This window comes from Ammospiza caudacuta, chromosome 8, assembly GCF_027887145.1.
Source record: "Ammospiza caudacuta isolate bAmmCau1 chromosome 8, bAmmCau1.pri, whole genome shotgun sequence".
Taxonomy (NCBI): domain Eukaryota; kingdom Metazoa; phylum Chordata; class Aves; order Passeriformes; family Passerellidae; genus Ammospiza; species Ammospiza caudacuta.
In genome coordinates, this window is record NC_080600.1 from 12166420 (window position 1) to 12183468 (window position 17049).

At 42.8% G+C, this 17049-nt stretch overlaps 1 protein-coding gene across 1 annotated transcript in view; it reads left to right on the top strand.

Annotated features, from left to right (window-relative positions):
* Nucleotides 1-16676, top strand: part of ZNF804A (zinc finger protein 804A) — a 147377-nt gene extending 130701 nt beyond the window's left edge. The window contains exons 3-4 of the mRNA XM_058809899.1: nucleotides 10932-11062; nucleotides 13427-16676. Coding sequence (XP_058665882.1) covers nucleotides 10932-11062; nucleotides 13427-16676 — 3381 coding nt within the window. The remainder of the gene's footprint in view (nucleotides 1-10931; nucleotides 11063-13426) is intronic.
* Nucleotides 16677-17049: the final 373 nt, after the last annotated feature.

Here is a 17049-nt window from a genome sequence, read left to right on the forward strand (position 1 = left end):
CTGCCCTGTGTTCCTCAAGGCTGGGGTACCCAACCAAAAACCTCCTGCACTTATGGGGGTGAAAGAAACACCCCCAGCATGCAGAGCCAGGAATGTGTTAGTTTAGCTTCAACAAAAGTCCTAACAGCCTCACAGAAAGAATTATTATTAGGCCAATTATGATCATACAGGCACTTACAGTCCAGATCATCTAATTATAAGGGCTCATTGCTGATAATGATACAGATATAATAAGCTCTCTAGTGCCTGATTCTTTTCTGGTGTTAATGGTCCTCCTGAAGAAGAAAAGGGAGGTGTCATTACAAGTTGTCAGCAATGTGAGTTCTTCATGTGGGGGAGTGTGGTGTTGGTCCCCTCTGTGCCAGGAAGAGGGTGAAGCTGATGTTGTTGGTTTCGTTCTCCTCACTCAGGTCTATTTGGGGACGTTTTAATGTGTTTACTTGCACGAATACATGCTCCACTTAGTTGATATTTATCCACTGCTTCATGATAATTGCCTGAAAGTAAAATTTGCTATATATAATAATTTTTACTTATGTTGGAGGCTTTTTCACAGAATCCCAGACTGGGTCAGGTTGGAAAGGAGCACAGTGGGTCCATCTGGTCCAACCTCCCTGCCCAGGCAGGGTCATGCCAGACCACGTGGCACAGGTCTGGTTGAGCAGCCTCAGGTCCCTCAGCCTCACCTCAGGAGAGATGCTCCAGTCCCTCCATCATGTCTGCCACCCTGCCGTGGACCTGCTCCAGGAGCTCCATGTCTGACTTGTCTGAGGAGCCCAGAAATGGACAGAGCACTCTGCATGTGGCCTCACCATGGCTTCATTTCCTTTTTATCCCTGAACTCACTTTTATCCATGTTTTAAGCTTGCATTCCTGTAGCAAGCAGCAGTGTAGCATTAGTGAGTTGTTTATAGCTCTGGGACCCTGCTGCCATCCCATTCCTTCCACACTCAAGGCCCCTGCTGTGAACTTGTGCTGGTCCTTTTGGGAGTCTCTGTCACAGGCTGTTACAGCCTGCTTTCCCCCAGCAGCCTCCAAGCTGTGCTTTACTGATAATTAAAGGAGCACTTTATTAACATAGCGTGGTGGTGCACACATCCCTGCTCTGCAGTTGCTAACATTTCACTCTGCAGAAGCACTGGGGCAGTAAAAGACACACATAAATACAGACTTGCTGGCCCAACACCTTTTTCTTAATTTTTTTTTCCATGGTAATGTTAGTGGTGTTTTTACAGAGTTGCTTTCCAACACACTTCATCTGCATCACTGAAACTGCAAACATATAAAATCCTGACATTAATTGATCTTGCCTTGCAAGATGCAGACTTTAAATTTAAGATTTTTTTTCTGTAATCTGTAATCTTTTTTTCTGTAATTGTTTCCCTCCAAGGGCTCTGTGTGTATGGTATTACAGGTTGGCTTAAGGATAACTAAGGTTTTCTCTGTGCCACTTTGCCATGGCTGAGATGTGTCAAAATTTGCAAAGGTTCATTCTTGTCTCGGTTTCCATTGGCCAGATTTATGTTCTTTGAGGAAGTTTGTCATGGTCCTGGGATAATGGTGGCAAGGACCAGATCCTGCTGCTGCGGCTGAGGAGCAATTTGTGAGCACAGGCTTTGAATGGCTCAGTGATCCAACATAAAATTGGTCTGATAAAGGGATTGTGATTTAGCTCTGACATAAAGAACTAAAATAAAGAGCTCACTTTGGGGGAATTCATGTGTCTCATTCAGTCCATCAGTTATCAGTGTATCCTTCAAGGGTTGTGGGAAATAACCTTTAGAAGACCTAACTGTAAATATTAATTCCTCATTTTTTGGTCACTGTGCACATTGTGGAGATTAGAAAGATTTAAGATTTGGTAGGTTCATTTCAGTCTCTGTGGCAGTCAGTGACCAAAGAGTCTGAAACTAGAAAACACAGACTGAAAATGTCTGCTATCAATTTTTAATTTGCTTGTGGAAAGGGTATTGTGTCCTCCTGCAGCCAGGAATGGAGTAAGAGTCGGGATGGCAGCAGGATCCTGCAGAGAATTTCAGTGCTGCAGACACAGTGAGCGCTCTGGAAAGCTGATAAATGCCAGTGGACACTGGTAGGTGCTGGAGGGCACTGCAGTGAAGAGCTGTTGGATGGAGTCTCAAAGAACTCAGAGGTGCCAAGTGCATTATTCATGCAGAAAACAGCCGAGTGGATGCTCCAAAATGAGCAAAAAAGCAGCTTTAGCAGCTGAGCCATCCAATCTTGCGTGCTGATGGGAGTATTCATTTTGTAACCTAATCCCACTGCAGAGCCATTCTAAAGGGAAATCCAATTTTCCCTCTCCAAAGAGGTGTAGAGGTGTGACCTTCCTCTGAGAGGACTTGTTGGTGAAGAAGTGGCTGCTCCTGTGAAATGGTTTATGGAATATGAATGCTGATCAGACAGGGATTTTTTGTGTTAGCTTAGAGCTCCCTGGAAAGACTTGAGAAGAAATGTTGCGGAGCTGTCAGTATTTATGCATAGAACATTGTAACTGGCCAGAAAAAAAAGTACAAATCATTATTTCTCATTCAGTGACTGGTGAATGAGATATCAGGAAGATATCTTGAAGCAGTGGTTCCTTGAATCAATATTTTTGTTGCAGTCAAGTCAAATTAGAAAAGATTGGATATGCAGCGCTCAGATTATTCTGGATGCATAAACTTTGCTGCTGGAGTGAAAGGAATAGTGGTGGATCATTTTACCAGATCATTGGGATGGTGGAACGTGGGAATGGCACCTGATGTCTGAAATGGTCCATGCTGGTTTGTCCCTGCACAGCTGAAGAGGAGCTGTGGCTGCTCAGGGCACCCCACACTTGCAGCCACCTGGGGAGAGGTGGAGTGAAGCCATTTTCTCTAACAGTGCTGGGAATAAACATCTCTTGTCAGGACTTATAACATTTCATGTGATTTTAGTTTGGGTTTTTTGTTTGTTTTTTATTAGAATCCCCTAAATGGCAGGAGAAGGGGAGGTAACTGGGGAAGTGACCCTTAAAGAAATGGTGTGTATCAATCTTGTATTTAATCTTTGTGACTGATCTTTCTTAAGTGTTGCTGGAAGCTTTCATGGTGAATTTGAAACCTCTTCTCCCCATGAGCTCAGCAGGAGTTTCCCCACTGACTTCAAGAGAAGTATAATAAGGCCTAAAATTATTAAAATAAATACTTTTAAACCACAGACTCTGTAACCACTTTCCAGATGCAGAAAGCCTGTGTCAGCTTCATGCTCTTTTCATTATCTGGTAAAATTATTTTGATAGGTGAGATGCTAATTCTGTACTTCTGTGTTGTTTCCTTTGTGTGTCCTTAATATTTATGGAATATTCAGCTGATTTCTGCTGAAGCTAACAAAAAAATACCCTGCAGCTTGCAGTAAGCCCAGGCTGCTGTTACACACGTGGTCAGGAGCTATCACAGTGAAATATTCAGTGTGCAAGGCTCAGCAGTTCTGCAGGCTTAAAACAATGTTTTTGCACAATGGCAACACTGCAGCCATTAAGTCAACTTCAGAAAAGCGCAGTTATGTTAAAAGAAAAGAAGCAGAGGTGTTAATTTATGCTTCATAACCTTTAATTTGTCAGAGTGCTATCTGCATCCTGCAGCAGGGGATGCTGGAGAGGAGCAGCAAGGCACAGGCACCAGAAGGGTGTCAAACCAAGGGAGGCTCCTTGTGCTGGGGAGAGCATTAATCATCCCATAATGAAGTATGTGTTTGTTTCTGGCAGATAATTTGAGAGAGAAAAGATAAAGAGCGAAGAAATTTTTTTTCCTTCTATTGCTCCCTTGTACATCTTTTGCAGTTACATAATCAGGAGTAATTAGTGAGATATTCATCAAGGATAACTAGCTTTCATGTATCTTACAGGTGCAACTGTGAAAAATATTTAATGTTCTGATTTTCCTCATGATTCTGAAGCAGTAATGTTTTCATTAGGTTTTGCTTTTCATTTTAAGCTCAAGAGTAATTTATTTTTTCCCCATAAAGTTAGGTAGGAAAATCTAACTTGAGACACTCTACAAGATGCTTCAACACAAGTGTGTAATCTCACAACCTAATTATGTTTCATAAAAAATTAATTTCAGTCTTTATATTAGAAAATTAGAAAGGATCAATATGAATTTTCAGTTGTATATGTATAACATAATACATGTGTTTTTTATGTAGGTTTTAAATGGAAGAGCTGTCTCAACAGTTCTCTTTTGCAGACTGCACAACAAAGTGTACTACTGCGTATCCTACAAGTGTGCTCATGAGCAACTTGGAGTAGTTTGAGAAAATTTGCATCACATCAATTCATTTGAAGTCAGTGAAAAATCTTCTGAGTCATGAAGAATCTCATTTTCTCATCAGGCCCATGATGGATGAGTAAAGCAACACCAACCTTCCTTCCCTCTGAATTCATCCCCAGTCTGGGATGATGCTCATGACATCTTTTTGCTAGAAAAAGAGCAGTTTCAATCTACTGAATCAACCTATTGGGCTCCAACGACTTGCTGTTTTTAAATCCTGCATACAACCATGTGTGTGTTAGATTTCTTCTAATATTAAAAGACCATCAGGAAGGAATGGTTGAAATATGAGGGGAAAAGGATTATTCACAGCCTGCATGCTATTTGTTGTCATCTGGAGGGCTTATCATCTCATCATTTACAATGTGGTTCTGTTGCAAAGTTGTGGGGTTCTTGGTATTTAGGAAAGGTTTTAAATTTTTCAGCTCAGCATGAGATGCAAACAGGCAGAGGCAGGCAGAATCAGCTGCTAACTTGGGACAAACTGAAAGTCGTTACTAAGCCAGCAATAGATTAATTTTATTTTAAAAAGGCCTCTGAAAAGCAAAGTGAGTGGTCCTTACACTGATAGTGTGAGAAGGTGACTCCTGCACAGAAATCCTACAGATGGTGTTTGGGAAGGAGTGGAGACAGGGTCAGGTAAATGGGGCTTTCCACGTTTAATTCTGGAATTTCTGCAGGGCTGGAGATGCCCCAGCCCCTCGTGGTGACATCTCCTGGTGTCACCCCCTGGCAGGAGACTTTCCCTTGCTCTTATCAGCAACTCCACATGGAGAACTGTTAAAAAACCCCCCTTACTTCTTTTTAATTTCTCCTTTCTGTGGAAATAACGTGCCTTGTGTAGGGAAGGTCTGCAGCACTAACGGGGCAAATTCTTTGGGTATTCTAGTATTGCTTTCTTGGAGCTTGAATTTTTTCCTCTAGTCTTTACAACAGGAGAATATACTAATACTACTAATAATAAATATATTGCTATGAAAAGTATGTAGAATTGAAGACCAGAACACAAGGGAGATGCTGCCCTGTTGTGCTTTGTGAAGGGGTCTGCAGCTGCAGAACAGTAAAATACATATCTTTATATCTATATTTATATCTATATTTATATCTATATTTATATATATATCTATATCTATATTTATATCTATATTTATATCTATATTTATGTTCTCTCACATATGCTCTCATATATGTGTCTATATATGCTCTCACAAAGCACTGAAGGCAGAAGGAAAATATATGCATTTTGCATCTTAGTAAGCAATGTTTTCTGCTTTAAATGGCATATTTGGTTCCCCATTTGAGCGTTTACAGGTGTTACATGAGCTGTGTTCTAGTCAGTTATTATTTATAATTGATTAAGCTCGATCCTCTTTGTGAGAGACACTAATCTGGTTTGGTGTGACAAGTGTTTATCTGATGAGTTCTTGTCACTCTGTTTGCCACACCACAATTCCTATGAAGCAGCAGCATCCCATCTCATCTAGCACGGGGTTACAGGGAAACATACACAGCTTCTAGAATCATCATTGGAAGCTAAACAACACTCATTAATCCTCATTGCATATCACAGAGTTTTTTTTAAAAAAACACAAATTGAACACAAGCAAAAAAAAATCTTTATTAAATGTATGTTTTGTATCACGTACAGATTGAGAGGGGAGAGATTTTTTTCTTTTAATAAATCCAAATGCCAATTTTGTCTCACTTCCAGCACACTGCTGAACTCCCAACCCATGTTTAGGTAATTAGGAAATTTTTGAAGGGCAGGAAGGAGCTGCAGTGGAGTTCCAGCTCCTTTTAGGGTGCAGATGGAGTTAGAGAAAGGACAGGGCCTGGGGAATCTCCTGCTGGACTTGGGATGCACATGCAGCACTGAAGATTCCATATCTTCATGAGCCCAGCCTATCACTGGCAGGACAGGTGGAGAAGGAGGGGGCTGGCCTTTTATTTTGATGAGTTATTTTTAAAAGCTAAACCCACATAAATTAATGATTTAGTGACTGTTGGGGATGCAGTCATTTTTCCTGATAAAGTGAGAAGGCAGTAAAGCATCAAAATTTGATGTCATGGCTGTTAAATTCTGTAATTTTATACTTCCATTGATCAGAAAATGAATTTATGGCTTCGTATTTTCAGCATTGTAAAAGTCCGCATAATTTAATTGTTAATCTAAGGTCAAAAGTGAATTAGCATAATAATATCTGAACTGCACTGCCCTAAAATCCCCTGACAGACATCTTTCTGACTCCTGCTATTATAAAAACTGTTCCCATTGGTTTTTAACCCCGTTAAAGTTGTTCCTGGATAAGCTTTGCAAGGGTGGTTTATGAGAGCCTGTTTGAATAAGCAGTCCTTAGATGGTGCCTCTGTGCTGGTGGGATGGCTGTTTTTGCTGTGAGATATTAGCACCACAGAGAGAGCCTGTATCAATCCTGATGCTTGCTATGACTTCCCCTTCAGTCTCATTAACTTTTTTTTGGTTAAAAATCTCACTGCCTTTATTCAGAGTCAGTTCTGACAATGTTAAGTTATATGTTCAAAGTTATAAAATTAGTATATATATATTTCTTATATCTATATAAAAAAGTCTGGGGTTTTTTCTTCCCCTTCATTTTATCACCTTAATGCCCTAATATTAATGTACATTGGGTTTCACTATTCAGCCTTTATGTGCTTTTGCTGTCCTGGGTCTATTTATTAATTAATGCCTTTCTCTGCGTTTTGTAGGTTCATTAGTTTAAAGGGCTATTGCTACAAGTGTTTAAATCTTGAGTTTAAATTTTAAAAAAGCCAATAGCCAGTTTTTAGGGGGGCATAAGGCTTGTAATAATGATATAAAAAGTGCTTTTAATGCCATGTGTCTTTGGTTTTGAGAGGACTTGATCCAGGGTAGGATTTTCAGGCACCTGGCTTTGGCAGCAGAATCTTGGCTTGTGGTTTCTCTATTACAAAATTAAAAGGAAAATTAGGAAACCCATAATTAGGAAATCCAGAATTAGGAAACTTTTTTGAAAAGCAGTGTGCTGAAATGAAGTGTCCAAAGTGGTAAATGGGGAAGACAGGGATGAAGTGAAGGGACCAGGAGTGGGGTCCTGTTGGAAATCCCTTGATCTTAGGATTCCCTTGATTTTTCTTACACTTGTCCTCCTTGAGAAGTGCAGCCACACCTGCATTTGGAGCTCCTGTGGCCACCTCATGGATAGTTTGATCCATGCACAGGTACACAGGATTCTGTAAAATTCTTGCTTTCCATCTGGACTGAGGAGCCTCAGCTCAGCACGACGTATCAGGTGTGCGCTAAGATACCTGGCTGAGCCTTTTAGAAATAGCTGGAATGTTTCTGCTTCGGGCCCTGTGTTACAGTTAGATTTGCTAGAATAATCCAGCTGCCGCCCCAGGGAAGGCAGCCCAGCTGCAGGAGCACATTACAAGGCTGGAGAATCAGGGTCAGGCTTCCCATCCCTTCAGGCTGGGCAAAGTCATTTGCAAGCCGAGGGCTCCGTGCTCTGCACCTCCATCGTGGCAATGCACAGGATCAGGATAATGATGAAGGCATTGAGGTCTCCTGGAGACATGTCATTTAATTATTCATTGGGCACTGCTGGTTGAACTCTGCTGGCTGGGTCACACACGTTTTTGAGCTGCTTTGTAAGCAGGGGAAAAGGCAGGAGGGAATTCAATGCAGAGTCCCTGGCTGTTAATTATTGGCCTACTGATCCACGGAAAAATCCAAGCATAACAGGCATTAAACTGCTATTGAAGTTAGCATTAGTGAACTGCTCTGCCACATGCAAAGGCAGAAAAATCATAAGGAAAAGGTGGTTTATAGGAACAAGTCACACTTGTTTTTCTATTGCTGCCATTTACTTTGAAAAACTTTAGGGGGGTCCCTCTGATGGTAAGAATGCATGGACTAATGGTATGATTGGGTGATACCTCATTTTCATTTGCAAAATTTTAGTGAAACCAACGGTTTTGCCTAACTAAGGGCAGCAAAAATGCAGTGCCAGCAATCCTGAGCATGTCTGAGTGCAGTAAGGGAATGCAGGTGATGATAGTTCATCACATGGCTAAGAGAACAAAATTGCTACAGTATCAAAAAAAGAAAAAAATGGAGGGGATGCAGTTACTAATTTAGGTGATCTTTTATTTAAAGGAAATAGCATTTTTTTTAAACACCTGGTGGATGTCTTGTGATTTAGAACTAGGAGGAATTCCACTTAGACATGAATAAAGACCTCAGGAGTTGCCAAGGTATAATCTTTGCAGATTGTTAAAGCACTCCATGAAGGACTGAGATACCAGTTGTGAGAAGAAAAGAAACAAAACCCAAGGAGCAGTTTTCTGTGCAGGAAAGGGAGGGTGTAGCTACCAGGAGGTCTGGCAGAAGGGGAGCTCTTGGTTTTCCATGTTATCAGTAAGAAGCTTGACTAGGCCAATATTCAAGCAGCAATCAATTTATTAATTAATATGGTAAAGTATGAGCTTATCCAGAAGAGAAGAGCAGGCAAATGCTGAGAACACAAAACTTGTGCCACACCTACTTGCAGCCATCCAAGGAGAACAATTTAATTTCTTTAAAACTGAGAGCAGGCATGGAGTGCTGCTAACTTAGCAGTGAGACTAAAGGGTTCAGAATCTGGTCAGACTCAAATCAGTAATTATAATCATCCCAGTAATTACAGAAAAGTACTGCAGCTGGGAGGTGATTATGGATTTGTATACACCTCAGCTTCTCCTTTTCAAGCATGTGAGACAGTGCCCTATTATCTTCCTTTTGTTCCCTTACTTCTCACTTCTTTCTTTAGCACTGGAGAGGAAAAAAAACCCTGAAAAAATATTGAGCTCCTCAAAATGCAATTAAATCCTCTCTTTAAGTGCCAAGGGCTGGAGGTGAGGAGGGGAAGGAGCAAATTTCATCTCTTCTCTTGTGTTTTGAGTACTCAGAAGTTTCCTATGAAATGAAGCGCTTGAGGTTTCATGAGTGGCTGGTGGGAGGCAGGGTCAGAATCATGCTGTCTAGGAAAACAGGGAAGCACAAGGGTAAGATATGTTCAACAAAGATGCTCCACGCTTCAAGTATTCTTTTTCTGGGAAAAACAGATGCAATATATCTAGTTTTGAGTGTACTTACAACCTTACACTGTATTAGGACAATAAAACCAAATTTTTATCAGTAGAAAATTTTGATATTTAGAAAATATAAATGGTGGAAGATGTGATTATGTTTCAGGTTATTTTTATCTATCTATCAAGGATATCCAGGCATTTGGAAAAGAATACAAAACTTGAACACAGAGAGTGGCAGTCGTTTTTTCTGCAAGTTTATTTTCTCTACATGTTTCTCCATATTTATTCTTGGCATTGAATGGACTGCCCAAGTAGTGTTACCATCACCCATAAAGGCAAAGACTAATTCAGTATGTGACTGACTCCTAGAATATCTCAAGATATGGATGATCCTTATGGGTTGGTGTGACTGTGTTCACAGGGGTCTTAGGATGAGGGAAGAGGATCTGACTCTGTGTTTTAGAAGACTTGATTTATTATTTTATGATTTATATTATATTAAAACTATACTAAAAGAATAGAAGAAAGGATTTCATCAGAAGGCTTGCTAAGAATAGAAAAAGAAAGAATAATAAAAAAGGTTTGCATCTCACTCAGAGTCCAAGCCAGCTGAGTGTGATTGGCCATTAATTAGAAACAACTCTATGAGACCAATCACAGATGCACCTGTTGCATTCCACAGCAGCAGATAATCATTGTTTACATTTTGTTCCTGAGGCACCTCAGCTTCTCTGGAGAAAAATCTTAAGGAAAAGATTTTTCAGAAAATGTGTCTGTGACAGGTTGGCCCCATAAGGATCATGGAATCCAACTGCCTGCCCCTTGCAGAACCACCTAGAACTAAGCCATGTGTCATCTAGAGCCAGCTGGTATGTGTGAGGTATTTTTCTGTAAATAGGGAAAAGAAAAATTCACAAAAGGGGTGAAATGAAAAGAGTTGAGAAAGAGCAGGAGGACGCTGCTGACAGGGTTTTGCAAACTCTCTTCCTTAAGATTTTTTTCTCTAATAATGCCTGGGATGGCAGGACAGGAGCTCTGCAGGGGTTGGCATGGTGATAACAGGGGTAGAGGGACCATGGTGAGCTGAAGAGAAGAGCTTGGAGCGCAGAGCAGCAGTGACAAGTGCCATGCCCAGCATCTTGGGCAGAAGAATTCCAGATTTAATATCATCTGGGGATCAACAGGCTTTTTAGAGGCTTTGCAGAAAAATTCCTGAGTTGGTCTCGTTTTTTGTTGAAATCTCAAAAATCTGTGGGGAATGTTTCGGGGAGGAATCATGAACAAAATTCTGGGTGGACTTTGCCTCACCCTACTGAGGCTGATCTATAATATCACAGAAGCTACAGTAAAATTTGCTAGGCTGTCTCTAGCCTGGCTAACCTGTCTCTAGCACCTCTAGGTATTTTGGTTATTCCCTTGAAATCCTTAAATCTGCTGAATGGTTGGGTTCAGAATAATTCATGCTGTGGGCACTTACCAGCCAGTAAGAGTCATGAAAAGGTTTCTCATCCCAGGGGTTTTTACGTGCATTTATGTGGCTGTTTCTTGCAGAGGCTGAAGGAGCTGAAGCAGAGGGAGTTTGCTCGAAATGTAGCATCTAAGTCACGAAAAGATGAAAGAAAACAGGAGAAAGCCCTTCAACGTTTGCACAAGCTAGCTGAGCTAAGGAAAGAGAGAACCTGGTAAGTCCATAGCTGCTCAAACAGCAAAAATACTTTTAAATTAGCCCTCCACTGTTTGCTTGTGCTGTGGGATGCAGGAGCCCCTTGGCTGTAACACCACACACATGAGTTTTTAGGGCATTTTGGAAGCATTCTGTGCTCAGTATTTGATTCACACTGTGTGCAGGAATGAATGTTTAACAGTGCTTTTTCAGCTGAGCTGAAATGACACATATTTTTAGTTTAAAAAAAGATGTGTTTCATATATATTTCATAAAACCAGGCACTTTGGTTGAAAGCTGAGTGAACTAGGTCATGCATTTGCAGGCTGACACTACTTCATTGATGAGGTGAGGAACACAGTCTGTCTCTCTAGGATGTAACAGATCTCTGCGATTTAGTTTTCAAAATGCTCGCCTGGGAAAGCATCCAGAAACCTAGCTTTAGATCTCAGTAGCCAGATTTTTTATATTAAAAGGTAAATGCTTCTTTTTCCCCTGCTCAGCAGAGTGTTTAACTCCCTCTGCAAAAGTGACTCCTTGCTGCTCGTGCATTTTCAGTATTGTATCTAGGCAAGGTGTTGAAATTCGAGTTGAGCTTGCTTGTTGTGACTGAATTCTCAAAAATATGACACAGTTCTGACACTGATAAGCCACTGAAGATATATGTACTTGTCACAGTGTAATCTCTGGAGAAGAAAAGAAAGAAAAAATGTAGATGCTCATGTGCAATGTTTTCTCTTTATTCAGCCTTCCCCCCCCACCCCAAGATGAACAAACAGAGAAGTTCAACCAAGCTGCAGCTCCTGTTCAGAAATATTCTCTTTGTCCCTAGTTTGGATGGTGGGCAGTGTCCTGAAACAAATTCTCAATGAGCCAGGTGGATGTGACATCAATGTTGTGGGATCTGTTTGACAGGAGAAACACAAAACCTAACTTTTTAATCTTCCTGTGATAACTCATGTGGAGACTCTTTCTCCTCCATGAGTGTTTCAACTGTTCATGTTTTATACTTGAGTATATTACATATCATTCCCCCTAAGCATGCTCCAAAACTTGAATTTTGCATATTGCATGAGGAAGAGGAAAGAAAAATTGCTATTTTCCTATTTCCATGCTAGTGAAGCACAGATTTTGCAAGGCTTTGTTATTTCCGTATTATTTGTTGTTTTTTTTTTTAAATATCCTTTTGCTAGTTCCTGAAGAAGAATTTTTATTTGAGCCTAATTTATCTATCTCACAGTTGCTATTTACTTCCACTTTGCATCCTTAGAGGTGTGGCATGGACAGACACACAGGATTTTTTAAACTGGCATTTTCTAGGCTGGTTTCGTAGAAGCCACCATTTTATTCTGTGAAAGAAAGGATTTCTGTGTGGGTTTAATATATATTTCAAATTTATAAAGAACTGGGCAAGGCAGGAATTCTCAGGAGGAATTGCTTTCTCATAAAACCTCTACCTTAATTTCTAGACCTGACAGGGTAAAAACATTATTCTTCATCTCAGCACTTCTTGGGGTCTTAAATGACTCTTGAAAGTGTTACCAGTGACTCATCAGTGAATATTGCTCTGCACTGTAACACAGAGTGATTTGACTAAAACAAACAAACAAATGGTTTTAACGTAGGTCCATTACTCCTAGTGCTGAACAGCTTCTGTGGATCCTGGAAAATTGTCAGCTTAAACACTTTTTCCTCCTCTCTTTGCTTCCTATTAAGTCAAATAGAACAGATGGGAAGAGGACATGAAATGAAGAACAGAAGTAGACAGTGATAAATTTTTTTCTCAAGAGGGATGAATCACTTACTTTACTTCTGCCAGCTGAAATCCTCTCCCCAGTTTTATTTCTCCATGAAAGAAATTGCTGAGGGTGGTGATGGTTGTGTCTGTGCACACAAATAGGATGGGAGCTGCTGGGGGGTTGCCTGTGGGCAGAGCAGCAGTCTCTGGAATGGTGACTACGTGGGAAGTGCTCTATGAAGCACCCTCTGCTTTAATGTATTTTGTAGCATGAAGCAATGTAAAACTGCAATCTGTAGTAATGGTCTTGTAACCAGGGTGGTCTGCTGGGAGGAGAAGCAAGATTTTTGTGGAGACAGTGTGTTTCTTCTTTGGCCAGCCAGTGTGTCTAGGTAAAGTTAACTACTTTGTAGGAATATTAGTCCTTCAGCTGATAACTTCACATGAAGGAGGTGGGAGCATAATATTTACTCATCTTATTTTTTACTACTAGCCAACTGATCTTTATTATAGAAGATGGCATTTTTTTCTACTACAGAGTCTTCCTCTTTGCTTAAAAAGTTCCCTTAAACGCCAATGTAACACCATGTTTCTGTCAGCAGTTTTCTGAACATTATTGACCCAAAGTTTTATTTTCCTTCCTAGTGCTCCTGGGAGCGGCCCTATGTTCAAATCCACCACGGTGACCGTGCGAGATGACTGCAGTGATGTCCCCAGAAGTGCTGCCACAGATTCTGCCAAGAGCCAGGACTTCAGCTGCACGCTGATGCACGATGCACAGAACTGCAAGGACATCGCTTCTGTTATTTCCCCCTCTCCTGGAGAAGCAGGTGGTCACCAATCCGACCCCAACAAATGTGGGGAGCTGCTTCAAGGAGCTCAAGGACACAGAGTGGGGTTCTCCTTTGCTTTTCCCAAGAAAGCAGCAGTCAAACTGGAGTCTTCAGCTGCTGTTTTCTATGAGTTTAATGAGGACACCTCCATGGAGCATGGGTTTAGCAGGAGGAGTAGGTTTGTTCCAGGAACGTGCAGCCTTCAGTCTCCTTCGGCAGCTGCAGAAATAGCCGTGTGCCCTGAGGAGAAACACAGCTGCTCTCACCTGCTGGTGGAGAAATGCACAGACCCAGCAGAGGCTCCTGAAGCTCAGGAGCTGTCCAGTGAAGGGAGCAGGGTGCTGGAGAGCCCAGCCTTGCCTCCTGCCATGCCCCACTCAAAGCAGCTGGTGTCCCCAGACACGGATGGCCATGGTGTGGATGTGAGTGTGGCCGAGTTAGGGGACCAAAGGGTGGCCCTGGCTGCAGACAGTGCCCAGGTCCTGCCCCTGTCCCCAGAGCTGCAGGCAAACAGAGCTCCTGAGCAGGAACTGGTGGAGGAGTGTTCGTCTCTGCAGGATGCTGCAGAGGAAAACTGTAATGATGGGAACAGGGATGCACCTGCAACTGAAAGTGAAATAAAAACTCTGGGGGCCGATGCAGCAGCTCCAGCACTGTCTGAAGAAGATAGTGGAGCCCCAAAAAGCAAACCAGATGTATACAAGAGACCCTGTCAGCCCTTTGTTCCTGTTCTCAGCAAATATGGATCAAATGTTCTTCAGTGGCCATCAGAAATGTTAATTTATACAACTACAGACCCATCAATTTCTTATAGCTGTAATCCTTTATATTTTGATTTTAAGTCATCAAGAGCAAGTGAAAGCCAAGAAAAGCCCAAGCATCAACCAAACATACCTCATTTGCACCGTAAAACTGAATCGGATCATATCTTAGTCTCAGATTTTACAAAAAGACCTACTTCAGAGTGTGGTGATTACGAAGTAGAAGTGAATAAAAATGTGTGCAACTATACAATACCCCTGTTAAGTGATGTTTCCCTCTTCAGAAATTGTGACCTTGCAAAAAATCAAAACAAAGTGTCCTTGGATGAGTCATTCAGGATTAGAAAAATAGACAAGTATCAGATATCTCATAACCCCTCACGACAAAACACTGTGATAGATGAGAAATACAACAAAGTCTTGATCAAAGAAGGCCATGAAAAATGCCTTCACAAAAGCAGAAAACGGAAAAGGAGAAGAAAATTATGCCATTGTCATTATCATCACTGTGGAGACACAACAATAGCAGAAATGGAGATGTCTCCAGTAACTGAAAAAGAAGTTACTTATAGAGATGAAAATAAATACCAGCACCTCCAAAATAACGCACAGAAGTGCAGGCATGATGCAGGAAATATCTGGTTGACTGCAGGTGAGGTGCAGCAGCCGCAGCCAAAATTCAGTATTGACAATGGTCCTAAGAGAGTCGTGTCTGCCTCAGATCACATTCACTGGGGCAGAGGCTGGTGTGACTTTTGGAGTGCGAAAAGCAGCGCTCATCACCACCACGGCTGTAAGGGAGCACACAGGAAGAGCAAAGTCAGCTCCCGGAGGCAGGCCAGGCAGCTGAGCTCCAGGAGGCACAGCCTAAGGCACTCCAAAACGCGCTGCAGATGGAAAATCAGGAGGCCAAGCTGTAGCCCAGAGCATAAATGTTTGGGACAGTGCAGTGAGGAGAAGGGGCCGAGCCAAAACCAGCCCACAAAGAGGGGTTACAGTGTTCTGATAGAAGAGCCCGAGAAGCCGCACCGCAAGCGGAGGCAGCACACCTATTCCTGTTCCTCCTCCTCGGATGAAAGCTCCTGTGGACAGGCATTATCAGCAGAGGAATACCCAAGGCAAGGACATGCTTTAGGTGCCCACCACAAGGCAAAAGGGAAACGCAGGAAAAGGAAGGCGAGGATCCATCATGTTTTCCTTGACAGGAATGCAAAAAGTGAGACCTCTGAATCTTCCAAAGAAAATTCCGCCAGTTCTACGTTAAATATTTTGGGGGACTTACCGACTCAAGACAATCTAGAGGGAACTAATGCAGCTCCCAGGGATGATGATGCAAAAGAGAGGGATGAAACAATGGAGCTGGAGGACAGCAAGGCACCTTTAGAAAGTGCTGACATGCAGGTGCTGGAAGATGATAAAGCGACGGCGTGCTCAGTGATGGAGAGCGCACCAGCCACGCTTCCCGATGGCACCACCGCAACTTCTGCTGCTCCTGCTGCCCCCCAGCACAGTGCTCCAGCGGCTGCTGTCAAACAGGGTGCTCCCCAAGAGGGAAAGAAAAAGGAAAATATCAACAGCCGCGAAAACCCAGCTCGTTACAAAGTTCCCGTCCCCAACAGACACTTGGAACAAACTCCTCCCAAATCCTATCTTTGCCATTACGAGCTGGCCGACTCTCTCCCGCACGAGAAGATGGGCGAGGTGGCCGGTGAATGGCTGCAGTGCAATCCTGGCATATTCAGCAGCCCCCCTCCCTTGCCTTTCAAAGAAGCACACCTCAACACCCACACCTTCCTAACCACCGAGCAGCTCATAGCCCCCTTCCCCCTGCCCGACCAGGCCCTGCTCTTCCCTCCCGACAGCCCGGAGAAGTTCAAGGAGCTCCCCTCGGAGGCCTACCCTCAGCAGATGGTGCCGCAGAACGTGCTGTCGGCCAAGGTGAAGTTCGCCCTGGCCCCACCAGCCCTGCCACCGCTGCCACCGCCGCCGCTGCGCTCCAGCTCGGTGACCACCATCCACCACACGGTGCTGCAGCATCACGCCGGGGTGCTCAAGGTGCTGCAGCCGCACCAGCAGTTCCTGTCGCAGGTGCCAGGCCTGTCCAGAGCCCAGCCTTTGGCCCAGCTGGCCGTGTCCCCGGCAGGCCAGGCCGCGCTGGTGGCACCGCCGCCGCTGCCGCTGCTGCCGCCCGCCGTGCTGCCGCCTGCCCCGCTGCCCTTCCCGCCGCTGCCGCACCCCGCCGGCTTCCCCTCCCTGCTGGCCCCGCACCCCGCCGTCATCCCCCTGCAGCCGCTCTTCTAGGACACACAGAAAAACGAAAGTAAGGGAAAAAAAAGGCCTTCACCCAAACTGCTGTTTCTTAAACTGGTTAAAATTCCTTGCTCCTCGGGAAGCATTTACTGTAAGTATAACGATGCAAGAGACAGTGAGACCTACACTATTACTAAAGCACTGAATAGTCTGATACTAATTATGAACTATATATATATATGTGAAAATCATGTCTTAGAATATGTATAATGTATATAAAATATATTTATAGTTCTATAACTTATGTTGTAAAGTATTCACTTTTTTGTTTTTTTATCTTTGTGTATTTGCACCTATTTAATGTTTAGACAAAGCTGATGCACTATGTTTTGTACTATGTTCTCTGAAACTGTAAATCTAGTGA